We start from the raw sequence: 17,924 nt of genomic DNA on the forward strand, positions 1-17,924 counted from the left end.
TCTGTGTGGCTCTAGACCCCATCACAACCACAAAGACACAAGGATGATACCCATTGAGGTCGAGGAAATGGATCACACTGATCCCCTAATGTAAAATGCATGTGACATTAATCTCTTTCACATTCCATATCTGCTCCAATTCGACAGCAATTTTCTCCAAGACACAGAGCTTGTTGTGACTCTAAAAGCCTAGATGGCCATTCCTGGTGAGTGGATGAATCTGGGCCAACTGTTTGGTGCTCAAAGACCACTACATTTGCAGATTGGTTTAAGGCGTAATTATGCACTTGGCTTTTGAACTCCCGAGGGTTTCTGAAAGAATGAATGTGATTGGCTCAGAGACAAAGTAAGCCCATTTTGACCAAATGACGCTGAGCCCATTGGCTGCCTGTGAGAGGACGAAGCCACAAGATCTGGCAATAAGCACATCTCTGAGAGGTCCAATTATGGGCCCCGGAGACCAAGTGGTCTTACCAAGCTATTAAACCAAGAGACGTACCACTTAATCAGGCCAAAATATATGTACACAGACGACTCAAGCAAAGAGATGAGACGAGATTAGAGGAGATGAGATGAGATAACTAGGTTACAGCTGCTATTATTATATCGACCTGTTTGAACTATTTTGAATCTACTTTCAAGCTTGTGAGTAGAACTGTTTCACACCCTGAAACACTTCACATTGACGTGAGCTCAAATAAATACAAGCCATTTCCAAGCAACTGTTTGTGGGTTGTCCCAATGCCTCTTGAAAACTCTCACACACATCATAGTGTTATGTAGGCCTTGAGGCATACAGCGAGAGCTACAAGTAGACCTAAAGCGTCTCCAAATATTTGGACAACTTCAAAGCCTAAAGGTCTACACTCTTAGAAGAAAGATGCTATCTAGCACCTAAAAGGTTTCTTTGGCTGTCCCCATGGGAGAGCCCTTTGAAGAACCCTTTTTGGTTACAGGTAGAACACTTTTGGTTCCAGGCAGAACCATGTTGAGTTCCATGTAGAACCCTTTCCACAGAGGGTTCTACGCGGAACCCAACATAATTCTACCTGGAACCAAAAAGGGTTCTCCTACGGGGAAAGCCGAGGAACCCGTTTGGAACCCTTTTTTCTAAGAGTGGATACGTCACTGGCTCCGACAGAGAGCTCAAAATCCGTTACTGAGGATACTGCTGTGTTTGTGTTTGTTTGCGTTTGTATCGATCCAGTGAGGCTGCATGCACCTGACATCACTACCAAACAGCATATCAGATACGGCGTCCACAAGACCAGCTCCTGTCTGAGAGTGGTTGCCAGGGGTTACCTTCACCATGACGGCCTCTCTTTTCAGATTGTTTGGTTTGGAAGCTGATCATTGTGTTGTTGTGTCAAATAGGACCGTCAAGCATAACAAAACACCCGTATCTCCTCAAGAGAATGTCATGGGAGCATAGTAAGGCCTACAAAAGCATTTAACATGTTGAAGTATGGTGAGCTTATGGAAATGAAACTCTCTCTGGCAAATACAACAGCCATTCCAGATTGCCATTCCAACGGCTCTGTATTCATTTCTGTAAGTTGCCCCTACAGACACCGATCTCAGGCCAGTTTGGCACTTTCCTAGTGGCTTTGGGATGGGTAAACTGATCCTAGTTCTGTACCTAGAGCCACAGATTCCCAGAGTGGTTCATATCCCCAACGCCACATGGGAGCGGGAGCCCACACAAAGCCCCAGCTTGGCCTAGCCTGCAGTGTCAGACAGTGGGGCTTCACCCTGACACAGAGAGCCTCAAAGGCCAAATTTATGGCTCTCTAGAGAAACCACACAAAAGTACCACAGGGCACTAAACGAGAAAAACAACTTGAGGAACAAGAGAGCCGAGTGAGGCATTAAGGCCAACTCCAACAGTGAAAACGGATGATAATTTATAGTCAGAAAGCAGACTTAGTCCAACGCCTACCATTGTGAAGGATGCTACTTTCTCTTGAAAATGTATGTCTGTGTCGGATTGTTATATAACAAGAAAGCGATGAACGTGTGGTGATAACATCGGAGGTAATGGACAACTTTAATTGATGGAACAGTAATTGTATCCGGAGGTCTAGGATAGACATCAAATCTATGTCGCGGTTTAAACTAGAGATTGATTTGTGTCATGATGATCCAACAGTCATTACATGATCGGAAAAGCAAGATAACAGGTTATTTGTCTTCACAAAGTTAAATCATTATAGTATACATATTTGTTTGAAGTTGAGACCTGGCTGTTTCATAAAGTGTGCAATGTCTGTTTTGTAAAGCTCCGAAATAAGTGGAGCTGGAAATATGCTGACATTATGATGTCTCGGAGTTGGAGATCACCAAAAAGGGTCACAACCGCAAACAAACAAAGGAGTTATATTTAAATACATGCCTCATTCTTACTCATCCCTCCTATTCAGTTTAATCACATACAGAAGATGTGATTGTTTTGTAACCTGCTTTTGAATAATGTTGTGTTCAATTCTTTACAATGTATGACAATGAATGAAAGAAAGCCACATAGACTAAGACCTATTCCAACAACTATAGTCCAGTCAAACAGACTTGTTTTAGAAATATGAATTCAAATGTCAGGTCATGGTATTTTATAGGTTTAAAATTTAGACAAGACTGCCCCCTCCTGGAGAACTGAATAAATGCAGTTAATTTATTTTTATTTTTATTTAACCTTCATTTATTCATTCATGGAAAGACTGGCCAACAAATCTAAACACATTCAAACTAGTGTTGTTGGTACATAAATTGTCTGTCACTCACATTTGCGACGATTAAATAATACATTTATCAATACTGCATTTAAAAAGAAACAAATGAAAACACTGCAAGATATCTTTAAGTACGTGGTGCAAGTGATCAATGTGGTTTGAGATTCCATGCAGATTATTATAGCAATGGTGATGATTTCCACAGACCTGCGACCCTGAACATGCAGGCTTTCTCTGATTACGTAAGAAGACATTTATTGTTACTCGTTTTAAGGTCGAATAAATGCTGATACATTAGTTTGTAAGATAGCTTTAACATTAGGCTATTTACTGTCTGACAAAAGTAATATTGAACTGTGTTCGGTTGACAACACAACCAGATATCAACATTTAAAGTATATGTAGATCTGAGCCACTGGCTTAATCCTATTATTTTATTTCTTTACCTTTTATTTTGGGTTGAGATGGAGACGTGAATCCAACATATCAGTTGTTAACTTGTCGACAAGTTAATAGGCTATTAACCGTATTATCCAAAAATTATATTGATACTGTAGCTCTATCTGTGCCACCGAGTCAGGCTTTAATTCCAGCTTGTCTACAAATTAATAACTTATATGTTGGGTTCACATTTCCATTTCAACCAAAAATCTAAGTTAAAGAATAGGACTAAATCAAATTCAAACTTTCATTTCACTTTAAATACATCCTAGTCTTTAAATGAGATTTTCGGATGAGATGAGATTCACAGAGGAGACGTGAATCCAACACATTTCTTATTGACTTGCAGATTGCGTTTTAAATCAACCGAAGCTTGAACCCCTATTCCTATATGTACTGTCTATTTCTTGTTGAATCCTGGGTTGAATTGAATCGATGGCTGTTGATGAGTGCTACACAGGCCTAAAGAGGATCAACTTTCCAGTAAGAGGTGCTGCCCAGTTTACAGTTTCTTTCTTATATTGGATATTACTTTGAAGATCTGATGTGGTTCAAAAGTTACACATTCAACATATTTTATACAAGGTTTGTCTATGTTGACAATTGGTTAACATGATGACATAATCACGGGCTTGAAATGTTACCCTCAAAGCAACAGCGTTGATGATTTTTTTCAAATCCAATGTATTTTCCACATAGATTCCACGGCACAATACCTTGACAAATTATATTGAAACAACCTTGATTCAAACAGTTTGTCCCCAGTGGGTTTGAAGGCATTCCGCACTTAGACTGAACATCTTGAGAAGAGAACAACATTAGACTTTCTACCAAGGACATAAACGATTAAAACTATAATAAAATAGAACATATTTACCTGTGCAGATGTAGAAAAGGGAACCAAGATTTTACTGCTAAAATCCATGAAAGGGTTTTGATAGCATTTGTATTTTATTTTTTGAACATTCCATCTCCAAGGAATAATTGATTTGCGTTGGTGTTATCATTCATTCCATTTTGCACATTCCATTACCGGAATCAAATCAAAGTTTACTGGTCACTTACACAGTTTTCCAGGTGTTATCGCATGTGCAGCAAAAAAAAGGAACAAGAATTTAAGACATATCAGAACGAGCAATATCAGAGAGTGCAATGTCAGAGTCAGGAATATACTGTAAATAACTATACACTCAGTATACGAAACATTAAGGACACCTGCTCTTTCCATGACAGACTGACCAGGTGAATCCAGGCAAAGCTATGATCCCTTATTGATGTCACTTGTTAAATCCACTTCAATCAGTGTAGATGGGAGGAGACAGGTTAATTAAGGATTTTTAAGCCTTGAGAGAATTGAGACATGGATTGTGTATGTGTGCCACTCAGAGGGTGTCACGCCCTGACCTTAGAGAGCCTTTTTATTTATCTATTTGGTTAGGTCAGGGTGTGATTTGGGTGGGCATTCTATGTTTTCCGTTTCTTTGTTTTTGGCCAAGTATGGTTCCCAATCAGAGGCAGCTGTCTATCGTTGTCTCTGATTGGGGATCATACTTAGGCAGCCCTTTTCCCACCATTAGTTTTTGGGATCTTGTTTTCTGTTTAGTGTTTCTGCCTGACAGAACTGTGCGCTTTCGTTTTCACATTTGTTATTTTGTTTGAGTGTTTTTTTGAAATAAAGGAATCATGAACACTTACCACGCTGCGCCTTGGTCCACTCTTCATACCACCAACGAGAGCCGTTACAGAAGATCCCACCAAAAACGGACCAAGCAGCGTGGCCAGGAGGACGACATCCTGGACGGCAAAGGATCCTGGATGTGGGAGGAGATCCTGGCCGGAAGGGATTGCCTCCCATGGGAACAGGTGGAAGCAGCGAGGGAGGAACGGCGACGAGACCCGGAGTCACGGCAACGACGGAAGCCCGAGAGGCAGCTGCCCAATTTTTTTGGGGGGGGGAGGCACACGGGCAGATTGACGGAGTCAGGGTTTAGACCTGAAACAACTCCCCGTGCTTACCATGGGGAGCAAGTGACCGGTCAGGCACCGTGTTATGCGGTGATGCGCACTGTGTCTCCAGTGCGCATTCACAGCCCGGTGCGCTCTGTGCTAGCTCCCCGCATTCTCCGTGCTAGAGTGGGCATTCAGCCAGGACGGAGTGTGCCAGCTCAGCGCTCCTGGTCTCCGGTGCGTCTCTTCGGCCCAGGATATCCTGCGCCGGCTCTGCGCAGTGTGTCTCCGATGCGCCTTCACAGCCCAGTGCGTCCTGTGACAGCGCCCCGCATCCGGCCAGGATGGGTTTTGCCAGGTCTACGCTCGAGACCTCCAGTGCGCCTTCACGGCCCAGTGTATCTGGTGCCTGCTCCACCCACCAGGCTTCCAGTGCATCTCCCCAGTCCGGTGAGACCTGTTCCGGCTCCACGTACCAGGCCTCCAGTGTGTCTCCCCAGCCTGGTAAGCCCTGTGGCAGCTCCACGCACCAGGCTGCCAGTACGTCTCCTCAGTCCGGTGAGACGTGTTCCGGCTCCACGTACGAAACCTCCAGTGATAATCCATGGTCCGAAGCCTCCAGTGATGATCCATGGTCCGAACCCTCCAGTGATGATCCATGGCACGAAGCCTCCAGTGATGATCCATGGCCCGGAGCCTGTAGTTATGATCCATTGCACGAAGCCTCCAGTGATAATCCAAGGCCCAGAGCCTCCAGTGATGATCCATGGCACGGAGCCTCCAGTGATGATCCATGGCCCGGAGCCTCCAGTGATGATCCATGGCACGGAGCCTCCAGTGATGATCCATGGCACGGAGCCTCAAGTAATGAGCCATGGCCCGGAGCCTGTAGTGATCATCCATGGCACGAAGCCTCCAGTGATGACGCTCCACAGTCCGGACCCTCCAGCGACGGTCCGCAGTCCAGAGTCTCCAGCGGCGGTCCGCAGTCCGGAGTCTCCAGCGGCGGTCCGCAGTCCGGAGTCTCCAGCGGGGGTCCGCAGTCCGGAGTCTCCAGCGGGGGTCCGCAGTCCGGAGTTTCCAGCGGCGGTCCGCAGTCCGGAGTCTCCAGCGGCGGTCCGCAGTCCGGAGTCTCCAGCGGCGGTCCGCAGTCCGGAGCCTCCAGCGGCGGTCTGCAGTCCGGAGCCTCCAGCGGGGGTCCGCAGTCCGGAGTTTCCAGCGGCGGTCCGCTGTCCGGAGTCTCCAGCGGCGGTCCGCAGTCCGGAGTCTCCAGCGGCGGTCCGCAGTCCGGAGCCTCCAGCGGCGGTCTGCAGTCCGGAGCCTCCAGCGGCGGTCGGCAGTCCAGAGCCTCCATCGACGATCCACGGTCCGGTTCCTCCGGAAACGATTCACAGTCCAGAGTCTCCGGCGAGGATCCACGGTCCGGTTCCACGGAAGCTGTTACTAACCGGCTACCACCAGGTACTCTACCCTGAACCTTAGACACTGTTACTAACCGGCTACCACCAGGTACTCTACCCTGCACCTTAGAGACTGTTACTAACCGGCTACCACCAGGCACTCTACCCTGCACCTTAGAGACTGTTACTAACCGGCTACCACCAGGTACTCTGCCCTGCACCTTAGAGACTATTACTAACCGGCTACTAACCGGTACTCTACCCTGCACCTTAGAGACTGTTACTAACCGGCCACCACCAGGTACTCTGCCCTGCACCTTAGAGACTGTTACTAACCGGCTACTAACCGGTACTCTACCCTGCACCTTAGAGACTGTTACTAACCGGCCACCACCAGGTACTCTACCCTGCACCTTAGAGACTGTTACTAGCCGGCTACTAACCGGTACTCTACCCTGCACCTTAGAGACTGTTACTAACCGGCTACTAACCGGTACTCTACCCTGCACCTTAGAGACTGTTACTAGCCGGCTACTAACCGGTACTCTACCCTGCACCTTAGAGACTGTTACTAACCGGCTACTAACCGGTACTCTACCCTGCACCTTAGAGACTGTTACTAACCGGCTACCACCAGGTACTCTACCCTGCACCTTAGAGACTGTTACTAACCGGCTACCACCAGGTACTCTACCCTGCAACTTAGAGACTGTTACTAACCGGCTACCACAAGGTACTCTACCCTGCACCTTAGAGACTGTTACTAGTCGGCTACTAACCGTTACTCTACCATGCACCTTAGAGACTGTTACTAACCGGCTACTAACCGGTACTCTACCCTGCACCGTAGAGACTGTTACTAACCGGCTACCACCAAGTACTCTACCCTGCACCTTAGAGACTGTTACTAACCGGCCACCACCAGGTACTCTACACTGCACCTTAGAGACTGTTACTAGCCGGCTACTAACCGGTACTCTACCCTGCACCTTAGAGACTGTTACTAACCGGCTACTAACCGGTACTCTACCCTGCACCTTAGAGACTGTTACTAACCGGCTACTAACCGGTACTCTACCCTGCACCTTAGAGACTGTTACTAACCGGCTACCACCAGGTACTCTACCCTGCACCTTAGAGACTGTTACTAACCGGCTACCACCAGGTACTCTACCCTGCAACTTAGAGACTGTTACTAACCGGCTACCACAAGGTACTCTACCCTGCACCTTAGAGACTGTTACTAGTCGGCTACTAACCGTTACTCTACCATGCACCTTAGAGACTGTTACTAACCGGCTACTAACCGGTACTCTACCCTGCACCGTAGAGACTGTTACTAACCGGCTACCACCAGGTACTCTACCCTGCACCTTATAAACTGTTACTAGCCGGCTACTAACAGGTACTCTACCCTGCACCTTAGAGACTGTTACTAGCCGGCTACTAACCGGTACTCTACCCTGCACCTTAGAGACTGTCACTAACCGGTACTCTACCCTGCACCTTAGAGACTGTTACTAACCGGCTACCACCAGGTACTCTACCCTGCACCTTAGAGACTGTTACTAACTGGCTACCACCAGGTACTCTACCCTGCACCTTAGAGACTGTTACTAACCGGCTACCACCAGGTACTCTACCCTGCACCTTAGAGACTGTTACTAACCGGCTACCACCAGGTACTCTACCCTGCACCTTAGAGACTGTTACTAACTGGCTACCACCAGGTACTCTACCCTGCACCTTAGAGACTGTTACTAACCGGCTACCACCAGGTACTCTACCCTGCACCTTAGAGACTGTTACTAACCGGCTACCACCAGGTACTCTACCCTGCACCTTAGAGACTGTTACTAACCAGCTACCACCAGGTACTCTACCCTGAACCTTAGAGACTGTTACTAACCGGCTACCACCAGGTACTCTGCCCTGCACCTTAGAGACTGTTACTAACCGGCTACCACCAGGTACTCTACCCTACACCTTAGAGACTGTTACTAACCGGCTACCACCAGGTACTCTACCCTGCACCTTAGAGACTGTTACTAACCGGCTACCACCAGGTACTCTACCCTGCACCTTAGAGACTGTTACTAGCCTGCTACCACCAGGTACTCTACCCTGCACCTTAGTCACTGTTACTAACCGGCTACCACCAGGTACTCTGCCCTGCACCTTAGAGACTGTTACTAACCGGCTACCACCAGGTACTCTGCCCTGCACCTTAGAGACTGTTACTAACCGGCTACTAACCGGTACTCTACCCTGCACCTTAGAGACTGTTACTAACCGGCCACCACCAGGTACTCTACCCTGCACCTTAGAGACTGTTACTAGCCGGCTACTAACCGGTACTCTACCCTGCACCTTAGAGACTGTTACTAACCGGCTACTAACCGGTACTCTACCCTGCACCTTAGAGACTGTTACTAGCCGGCTACTAACCGGTACTCTACCCTGCACCTTAGAGACTGTTACTAACCGGCTACTAACCGGTACTCTGCCCTGCACCTTAGAGACTGTTACTAACCGGCTACCACCAGGTACTCTACCCTGCACCTTAGAGACTGTTACTAACCGGCTACCACCAGGTACTCTACCCTGCACCTTAGAGACTGTTACTAACCGGCTACCACCAGGTACTCTGCCCTGCACCTTAGAGACTGTTACTAACCGGCTACCACCAGGTACTCTACCCTGCACCGTAGAGACTTCTGCACACTATAAAAATGTTTCTATACTGTTTTACAGACTTTATATGTATATACTGTATTCTAGTCAAGGCTCATCTTATATAACTACTACTGTACACACCTTTTCTATTCATATACTGTCCATACTGTCTATATACACCATTCACATACATATACATTGAGTATACCAAACATAATAGTGAAAACCTCTCTGCATAAAGAATCAAAAGGTGAAAGGCAGTGAGACGTTATATTCTTTCCTTTGTTGTATCAATCAGATCAAACGTTTGTCATGATGACTAAGATAGGCCTCGGGTCAAAATGTTGTGCAATAAAGGTGTTATGGGGCAATATACAGAGTGTACCAAACATGATTAACAAATGTTGAGTTGAATAAGTGGCATCTATAAAGGATCACAGCTTTCACCTGGATTCAGTTGGTCAGTCTATGGAAAGAGCAGGTGTTCTTAATGTTTTGTATACGGAGTGTATGTCTATAGCGCAGATTCAACGGGTGCTTTTGTGATCCAAGATCAGTTTGGCATTCTCAGCTCGAACTGTTAAGGGTAGGATTTAGGGGGAATAAACTAATCATAGATCTTTGCTTAGGGCCAATATACAGTCCCAATGCAGTCTGGAATACAAATATGTATTGGTTTAGGATCCTCTTAGTTTTGAGTCAGACTGGAAATCCCTCAGAGCTTCTGTCTCCAGCTCACGACTAATTTAACACTACTAGTACAGGAACCTCATCCAAGACCTCTTGAATAATATCAGGCCTACTGAACGGAAGGCTGCGCAACAGCCAGTGTGGCATTTTAAAACGAAACACACCAGAGTGTTTCCCCGTTGAATAATGTTTAGATTTGTGCCTGTCAACAACCTAACATTAAACAGAAAAAAAAGTTGAAGCCTACTCTTGAACTACACAAAAGCAGTTATGACGGTCAGGCATTACATAGCCTAGCTACTGTATATCATTCCGTGTTCAAATATTATACAGACACATTCCTCAAAGAGACCGTTCAAATGTCCTCTGGTCACCTCGTATTCCACTGAGCCGTCCCCACTTAGTTCCATGAACTAATTTGTCCCTGTTAAAATTATTCCCAGATTATGTGTAGATGATCAAAGAGGAATACATGCAGTGTGCCTTAGGGGAAAGCAACTGTATCAGACAAATGGAAGGTGACGACAGGAGGCCTCCTGACTAAACTCGCAATATGTTACTATCTGTGGCCATCTGATAACACACAGCATCTGTCAATACCAGATTACAGATGACAATTTAGACATTGGGTGTCGTATATCACAGGTTGGTTGGTTGGTTGAGGCCTCTGCTTTAGTGAATGTATAGTGCGCCTTCTAGTGGCATCTAGATGTAAGTACAGGTTTAGTCGATCAGACCTTGGTCAGCCAGCGTGCATGGTGGGCAGAGTTTGCCCTTCTGGGACTATTTCATTGATTGGTTCAAATTAAATCCTCAAAGTAATCATTGAGTGTACAACCCCCACATCATTCAAATGAAACAAATAGTTAAAATGAAGTCAGGAACGCACAAGTCACATTATTGCAAAGAGGGCTCAAATTTGATATTTAGCCTACCTCCAGAGGACTCCGGAGGCCATTACCGGATAAAAATAAATGTTGTATGTCTCGTGAATGAAGCAACCAATCAGGTACAAAACCAAATATAACTAATTCCATGAGAGCACAGACTGTTCCTCTTGTACTTGGTCAGTGCAGATACTTCATTTTTTTAAACCTTTATTTAACTAGACAATTCAGTTAAGAACAAATTCTTATTTTCAATGACGGCCTAGGAACAGTGGGTTAACTGCCTTGTTCAGGGACAGAATGACAGATTTTTACTTTGTCAGCTCGGGGATTCGATTTCACAACCATTCAGTTACTGGCCCAACGCTCTAACCACTAGGCTACCTGCATATCAAAGCAGGTACTGTAGAATGCTCCCACATTTCAAGAATATAAAGCTTTTTTCTAGTTTTGGGCAAGTTGCAGACTACCAAGAAAGTAATCTAAGGCAAAAATAACATTATTGCAGCTATGTAACTGGGTTCAAGAGGTTCAAAGGCAATACATTATACTTGAAATCAGGTAATTTCTCTATGTAGCAATCCTCAATAGCCCTGAATCCATCCGTATTCATTGACATGTTCTGCAGCTATGAATAGAGTGAGAATGGAAGCCTCCCATTGAATTTCTGTTGGACAGTTCTGTATTCAGGACATTTTGAACATGGTTCTTGTAGGGACATGACTGGACTTTGGACATGCTGTGGCCACGCTCATAGAGTACTGCACAGTGGTGCACCTGTTGGAAAATGTCACCCCTACTGCTTGATGAGATGACATGCAAATACTATGACATTGAGACAACGCAGCAAATGGCCAATTACCATGTTGATATTTTATTGACTTTCAGAAATTGTAATGATACAATTTCTTCAAACGCATGGACAGAAGTGATGCAGTGATCCATGTCAAGTCCAAATCAAGCCCAGTGGAAGGCTTGGGTTGTTCAACTGCCACTGGTTTATGCTGTGTGACATGGGAAAAATATTGGCGTAGTCATTATAGGAGCCCATTGTAGGAAGCCATTTCACATGCAAATGAAGGACCTCTGATTCCTTTTGATTCACCACTCAACGTTCGCCGTCTTTTAGTCTGTGGGCACACGACACAAGGGCTGTTCTGGTGTAATCGTCTTTCAGCTCAAATTGCGGTGTGTTTTCCTTGCTTCGTGGAGCACCTGTGCAGAGTTCAAAGCATTTGATGTGTGTGTCACCCGGCTTTCAAGAGGATGTCCTTAGAACACCCAATTGACAAGTAATTGCTCCTCGAATACGTTTTATGTCCAGATTATGCTGGAAGAAATATACTGCTCATAATAAAAAGGTTATATGATTGAAGTAAAAAAAGCAAGCATTTTATATGGACTAACCAAATATCATATGAAAGGCTACATTACACCGTAATTACCCTCTAGAGATAAATGGATGGCCTTTGCAAAACATTTAGTCACTTTGTGTCACTTATATATAAAAAATAAACACATACATATACTGTTACTGTTTTTCACAATTCCTGACATTTAATCCCAGTAATAATTCCCTGTTTTAGGTCAGTTAGGATCACCACTTTATTTTAAGAATGTGAAATGTCAGAATAATAGTAGAGAGAATGATTTATTTCAGCTTTAATTTCATTTGTCACATTCTCAGTGGGTCAGAAGTTTACATACACTCAATTAGTATTTGGTAGCATTGCCTTTAAATTGTTTAACTTGGGTCAAACGTTTCGGGTAGCCTTCCACAAGCTTCCCACAATAAGTTGGGTGAATTTTGGCCCCTTCCTCCTGAGAGAGCTGGTGTAACTGAGTCAGGTTTGTAGACCTCCTTGCTTGCACACGCTTTTTCAGTTCTGCCCACACATTTTCTATAGGATTGAGGTTAGGGATTTGTGATGACCACTCCAATACCTTCACTTTGTTGTCCTTAAGCCCTTTTGACACAACTTTGTAAGTATGCTTGGGGTCATTGTCCATTTGGAAGACCCATTAGCAACCAAGCTTTAACTTCCTGACTGATGTCTTGAAATGTTGCTTCAATATATCCACATAATTTTCCTCCCTCATGATGCTATCTATTTTGTGAAGTGCACCAGTCCCTCATGCAGCAAAGCACCCCCACAAGATGATGCTGCCACCCCCGTGCTTCACGGTTGGGATGGTGTTCTTCGACTTGCAAGCCTCCCCCTTTTTCCTCCAAACATAACAATGGTCATTATGGCCAAACAGTTTCATCAGACCAGAGGACATTTCTACAAAAAGTACAATCTTTGTCCACATGTGCAGTTGCAAACCGTAGTCTGCCATTTTTATGGCGGTTTTGGAGCAGTGGCTTCTTCCTTGCTGAGTGGCTTTTCGGGTTATGTCGATATAGGACTTGTTTTACTGGGATATATATACTTTTGTACCCGTTTCCTCCAGCATCTTCACAAGGTCCTTTGCTGTTGTTCTGGGATTGATTTGCACTTTTCACACCAAAGTACGTTCATCTCTAGGAGACAGAACACGTCTCCTTCCTGAGCGGTATAACGGCTGCGTGGTCCCATGGTGTTTATACTTGCATACTATTGTTTGTACAGATGAACGTGGTACCTTCAGGCGTTTTGGAAATGACTCCCAAGGATGAACCAGACTTGTGGAGGTCTACAATTTTTTTCTGAGGTCTTGGCTGATTTACCCATGATGTCAAGCAAAGAGGCACTGAGTTTGAAGGTAGGCCTTGAAATACATCCACAGGTACACTTCCAATTGACTCAAACGATGTCAATTAGCCTATCAGAAGCTTCTAAAGCCATGACACCATTTTCTGGAGTTTTCCAAGCTGTTTAAAGGCACAGTCAACTTAGTGTATGTAAACTTCTGATCCACTGGAATTGTGATACAGTGAATTACAAGTGAAATAATCTGTCTGTGAACAATTGTTGGAAAAATTACTTGTGTCATGCACAAAGTAGATGTCCTAACTGACTTGCCAAAACTATAGTTTGTTAACAAGAAATTTGTGGAGTGAAAAACGAGTTTTAATGACTCCAACCTAAGTGTATGTAAACTTCTGATTACAAGTGTAGAATATGTATACAAAGTATGTGGACACCCCTTCAAATTAGTGGATTCGTCTATTTCAGCCACAACCATTGCTGACAGGTGTATAAATTGAGCAAACAGCCATGGGTTCAGTAGAATGGCCTTACCGAAGAGCTCAAGGACTTTTAACGTGCCACTGTCACAGGATGCTCCCTTTCCAACAGGTCAGTTTGTTAAATTTCTGCCCTGCTAGAGCTGCCCCGGTCTACTGTAAGTGCTGTTATTGTGAAGTGGAAACGTCTAGGAGCAACAACGTCTCAGCTGCAAAGTGGTAGGCCACACAATCTCACAGAATGGGACCGCCGAGTTCTGAAGCGCATGACGTGTAAAAATAGTCTGTCCTTGATTGCAACACTCATTACCGAGTTCCAAACTGCCTCTGGAAGCAACGTCAGCACAATAACTGTTCATTGGAAGTTTAATGAAATGGATTTCCATGGTCAAGAAGCCGCACTATGTGCAATGCCAAGCGTTGGCTAGAGTGGTGTAAAGCTTGCCGCCATTGGTCTCTGGAGCTGTGGAAACTCGTTCTCCGGAGTGATGAATCACGCTTCACCATCTGGCAGTCCGACAGACGAATCTGGGTTTGACGGATGCCAGGAGAGCACTATCAGCCCCAATGCTGCCCCAATGCATGCAAGTTTGGTGTAGGAGAAATAATGGTCTGGGGCAGTTTTTCTTGGTTCGGGCTAGGCCCCTTAGTTCCAGTGAAGGGAAATCTTAACTCTATAGCAATGACATTCTAGACGATTTTGTGCTTTCAATTTTGTGGCAACAGTTTAGAGAAGTCCCTTTCCTGTTTCAGCATGACAAATGCCCGAGTGCACAAAGCGAGGTCCATACAGAAATGGTTTGCCGAAATCAGTGTGGAAGAACTTGACTTGCCTGCACAGAGCCCTGACCTCAACTCCACTGAACACCTTTGGGATGAATTGCAACACCGACTGTGAGCCAGGCCTCGCAGCAATGTAACAAGATATAGTGGAAAGCCTTCCTAGAAGGGTGGAGGCAGTTATAGCAGCAAAGGTGGGACCAACTTTATATTAATGCCCATGATTTTAGAATGAGATGTTCGACAAGCAGGTGTCCACATACCTCTGGTCATGTAGTGTATATATATATATATAAAAATAAAATCAGCTGTTGCAGGACAGCATGACATTGTGGTTCGAGAGCATCTCTCTCAGCTGGGTATCACACTACCCTCAGTGCCGTCTAGGAAATACCATCTGCTTGCTATAGCCATATCGCTCAAGAAAAGCCTGAAGTACTCTAGGTCACTAAAATGTGGCTTATTATTGAAGAACCCATATGAGTGTCAGATTTTCTGGTGCTTTGTTCATCTGACTTCGGCCAACATGAGGTAATTTCACAGAGCTGTATCCACCCCTATCACTCAGGATAGTATACCACGGTGCCACACTGCTTTCTCAAGACAGACACAAAAATGAACAAGCCATGTAGAAATCCACTTAGTTTGTTTTTTATGTTTGTTATTTGACCTTATGAGGTCTATATTGGGCTGTCCTCCTGGACAGACAGGCATGATTCACTAAGTCAATTGGTGAACAGGTGACCCCTGACTGCGGAATAGAAGGCCTTATTTACAAGTCATTGTTCAAATACGTCAGGCGCCTGCTTTCATGCCCCCTCGCATCAAAGAGAAAGATCAAAAGGTCACAAATGAGGCTGCTGACTATTTTCTGGCAAATATTGAGATTTGGTTATGACAAACATGGAAATAACAGAATCCAATTTAAAAATGCAAATATTTAACTGTGAATCGCATACATACAGATCAGATAAGAGCGCTTTAAAGACAGTGCATTAAAGGAAATGTGAGGCAAATCAATTACACAATTTAAACTCAGTTCCCAATACAATCAAACCCAAGGAAAACGAGTTGAGCACCAGGTAAAACTTTTAAAGCAAACCATGGATAAGTAGTACAATTACATTTTCTGTAAATTAGATATATTGAGCATTATGCATACCATCAGCCCTAGCGATCAAACTGGAGTACAGCTTGTTGAATTTACCTCACCATTTTTTTTTTACACTCAATTATGTACATATAGGTTTGCAAAAATCTATTTCATGCAACTCTTTGCGTGACGTAAAAAATGTGCCATATTTCTTAGATACTGTGTAATAATCGTATGAGCTTGAGGATTTGATGGCATTGAGGGGAGGGGACATGAGGCTGTATGGGGTACTGTAGTATAAAATGCACATTATATTCAGTCAGCGGAGGATCAGTCAGAGAAGGAATAGACACAGCCATCTATCCAGCTGAACAAATAGATATTTTCTGAGCTCACTCAACAGCAAACGATTATTATTTAATTAAAATATATATTTCTGAAGTAAAAATAGGCTTATTTTAATATAGCTTTGTCTGGTATCATTACACTCAATGGATATTTGGAAATTCCAGCTGGTAATAGTTACCCTGTATTCCCTGGTGTATACATGTCAGGGATTGTCTTTTAGTGTTGACAAGGAACACTGGGTATCCAAAGACTGGCAGGTAAGTGAGATTCATATAGTTGCTCTAGTAATGATTTGAACCAAAAACGTTATTACATAGCAATAATTGTCACAATTGTGGAGAAATCATGCAAATTAATCAACAACAACAAAATAATAATAATCTTGTCTTTAATCTTTTCACCAGGATGAGCCACTGGAGAAGAGGTTGGCCAGCCAAGTGGCTAGTCTGATTAAGAGATCTAAAGCCCATCAGTTCTACGGGCTCATGGGCAAACGCTCAGGTAACACTAACATTCTTCCTGTGCAAATCTGTAAAATGGATCTTATTACAGGATTAAGGTAGACTAGAATACAAATTGTATGGTGTGTACTGTATTTATGTTCAGTATGTATTATATCTAATTAATAAGCAAAGCAAATATTCAAAGCAAATCGGCTTGTCTTTTTAAACTCAAATACATTTGAGTGCTTAACAAATACCTTTTACTACAGATGTTCAGCAGCAGCCTATTCGAGTGAATAGAAGACGTAAGTATAGAACACTGGAGTAATGACAAACACTTTTTTTGGAATATAGTGGTAGCCTAAACAGAACTCTCTGGTCCACCGTTCACACACTATATTTTAGATTATTCAGTGTCTAAATCCTATCAGCAAACCAACAGTATGAGCAATTTTTCTCCATTACATGTATTTAAAACCCGTTTTAAATGTAACAATGCATCTCCTTTTTAAATGAATCTTTCCTGATTTTGTCTTCAACAGGAAATAAAGGGGAGATGTTTGTTGGACTTATGGGAAGAAGAGCATCAAGTGGGGGTAAGAATAATTCAACTCCATATAAAATCTCAAGGTAATTTTATTAAAAATACAAAAAAATAATGACAAAAACACAGCACAGAGAAGTAACACCAAAGGTTTAAACAATAAAGCAGGTACCGGCAATTCCAGTCGTGCGCCGTGAACAAATGCTTTTTTGTTGCTGCAGAATCGTTCACAAGAATCATTCCAGATGCTACCAGCACTGCGATCGATATCGCCGAAGGATCACACACACAACCAGGTATTACTTACACATTGATGTTATGGTTAAAACCTGAGAGCACTTTGTAACATTGTAATGTAGTTTGCACAGTAAAACATTTTAAACTGTTAAATATACATGTGAAACCTGTATTTATGATGCAAACCAAACATTTTAACTGGAATTCTGTACTATTTGTATTTCTTCATTTGGCAGATTCACAAGAGGCATGGGACCAACACCTGTATTCCTACAGATAATAAAAAAGATTCAGATTTGAATGTTTACATGATCTATACAATGTTGATATCAAGGCATAAAAAAAAAGAAACAACAGTATCTCATACTTTTAGGAAAAAATTCTATGTTTTTAAGGTATCCAAGTTCATGCCGATGATTATTGTATATTCCATCCCAAAAAAAAAGCACTTGTCTCTGCAAACAACTGCCACTGTGTTGAATGAAATAAAATAAAAGGCCAGGAATCCTGCAGCAGGTCAGAAGTATGTATTTTTTTTTTTGG

The 17,924-nt window shown here is 43.7% G+C and overlaps 1 protein-coding gene across 3 annotated transcripts; it reads left to right on the plus strand.

Moving 5' to 3' along the window:
- Positions 1-16,116: 16,116 nt before the first annotated feature.
- Positions 16,117-17,893, plus strand: LOC129860369 (protachykinin-like). Of its 3 annotated transcripts, XM_055930718.1 has the most exons (6): positions 16,117-16,414; positions 16,562-16,658; positions 16,870-16,905; positions 17,143-17,196; positions 17,366-17,440; positions 17,618-17,893. In XM_055930718.1, exons 1-6 carry the CDS (start codon positions 16,301-16,303, stop codon positions 17,659-17,661), a joined length of 420 nt encoding a protein of 139 aa, XP_055786693.1. In that variant the 5' UTR covers positions 16,117-16,300; the 3' UTR covers positions 17,662-17,893. The 3 variants fall into 3 exon arrangements, with proteins under 3 accessions (XP_055786693.1, XP_055786692.1, XP_055786694.1); XM_055930717.1 differs by lacking the exon at positions 17,618-17,893 and having other exon boundaries at positions 17,366-17,541; XM_055930719.1 differs by lacking the exons at positions 16,870-16,905; positions 17,618-17,893 and having other exon boundaries at positions 17,366-17,541.
- The last annotated feature ends 31 nt before the right edge of the window (positions 17,894-17,924 follow it).

The sequence above is a fragment of the Salvelinus fontinalis genome, chromosome 8 (genome assembly GCF_029448725.1).
Source record: "Salvelinus fontinalis isolate EN_2023a chromosome 8, ASM2944872v1, whole genome shotgun sequence".
Lineage (NCBI taxonomy): Eukaryota > Metazoa > Chordata > Actinopteri > Salmoniformes > Salmonidae > Salvelinus > Salvelinus fontinalis.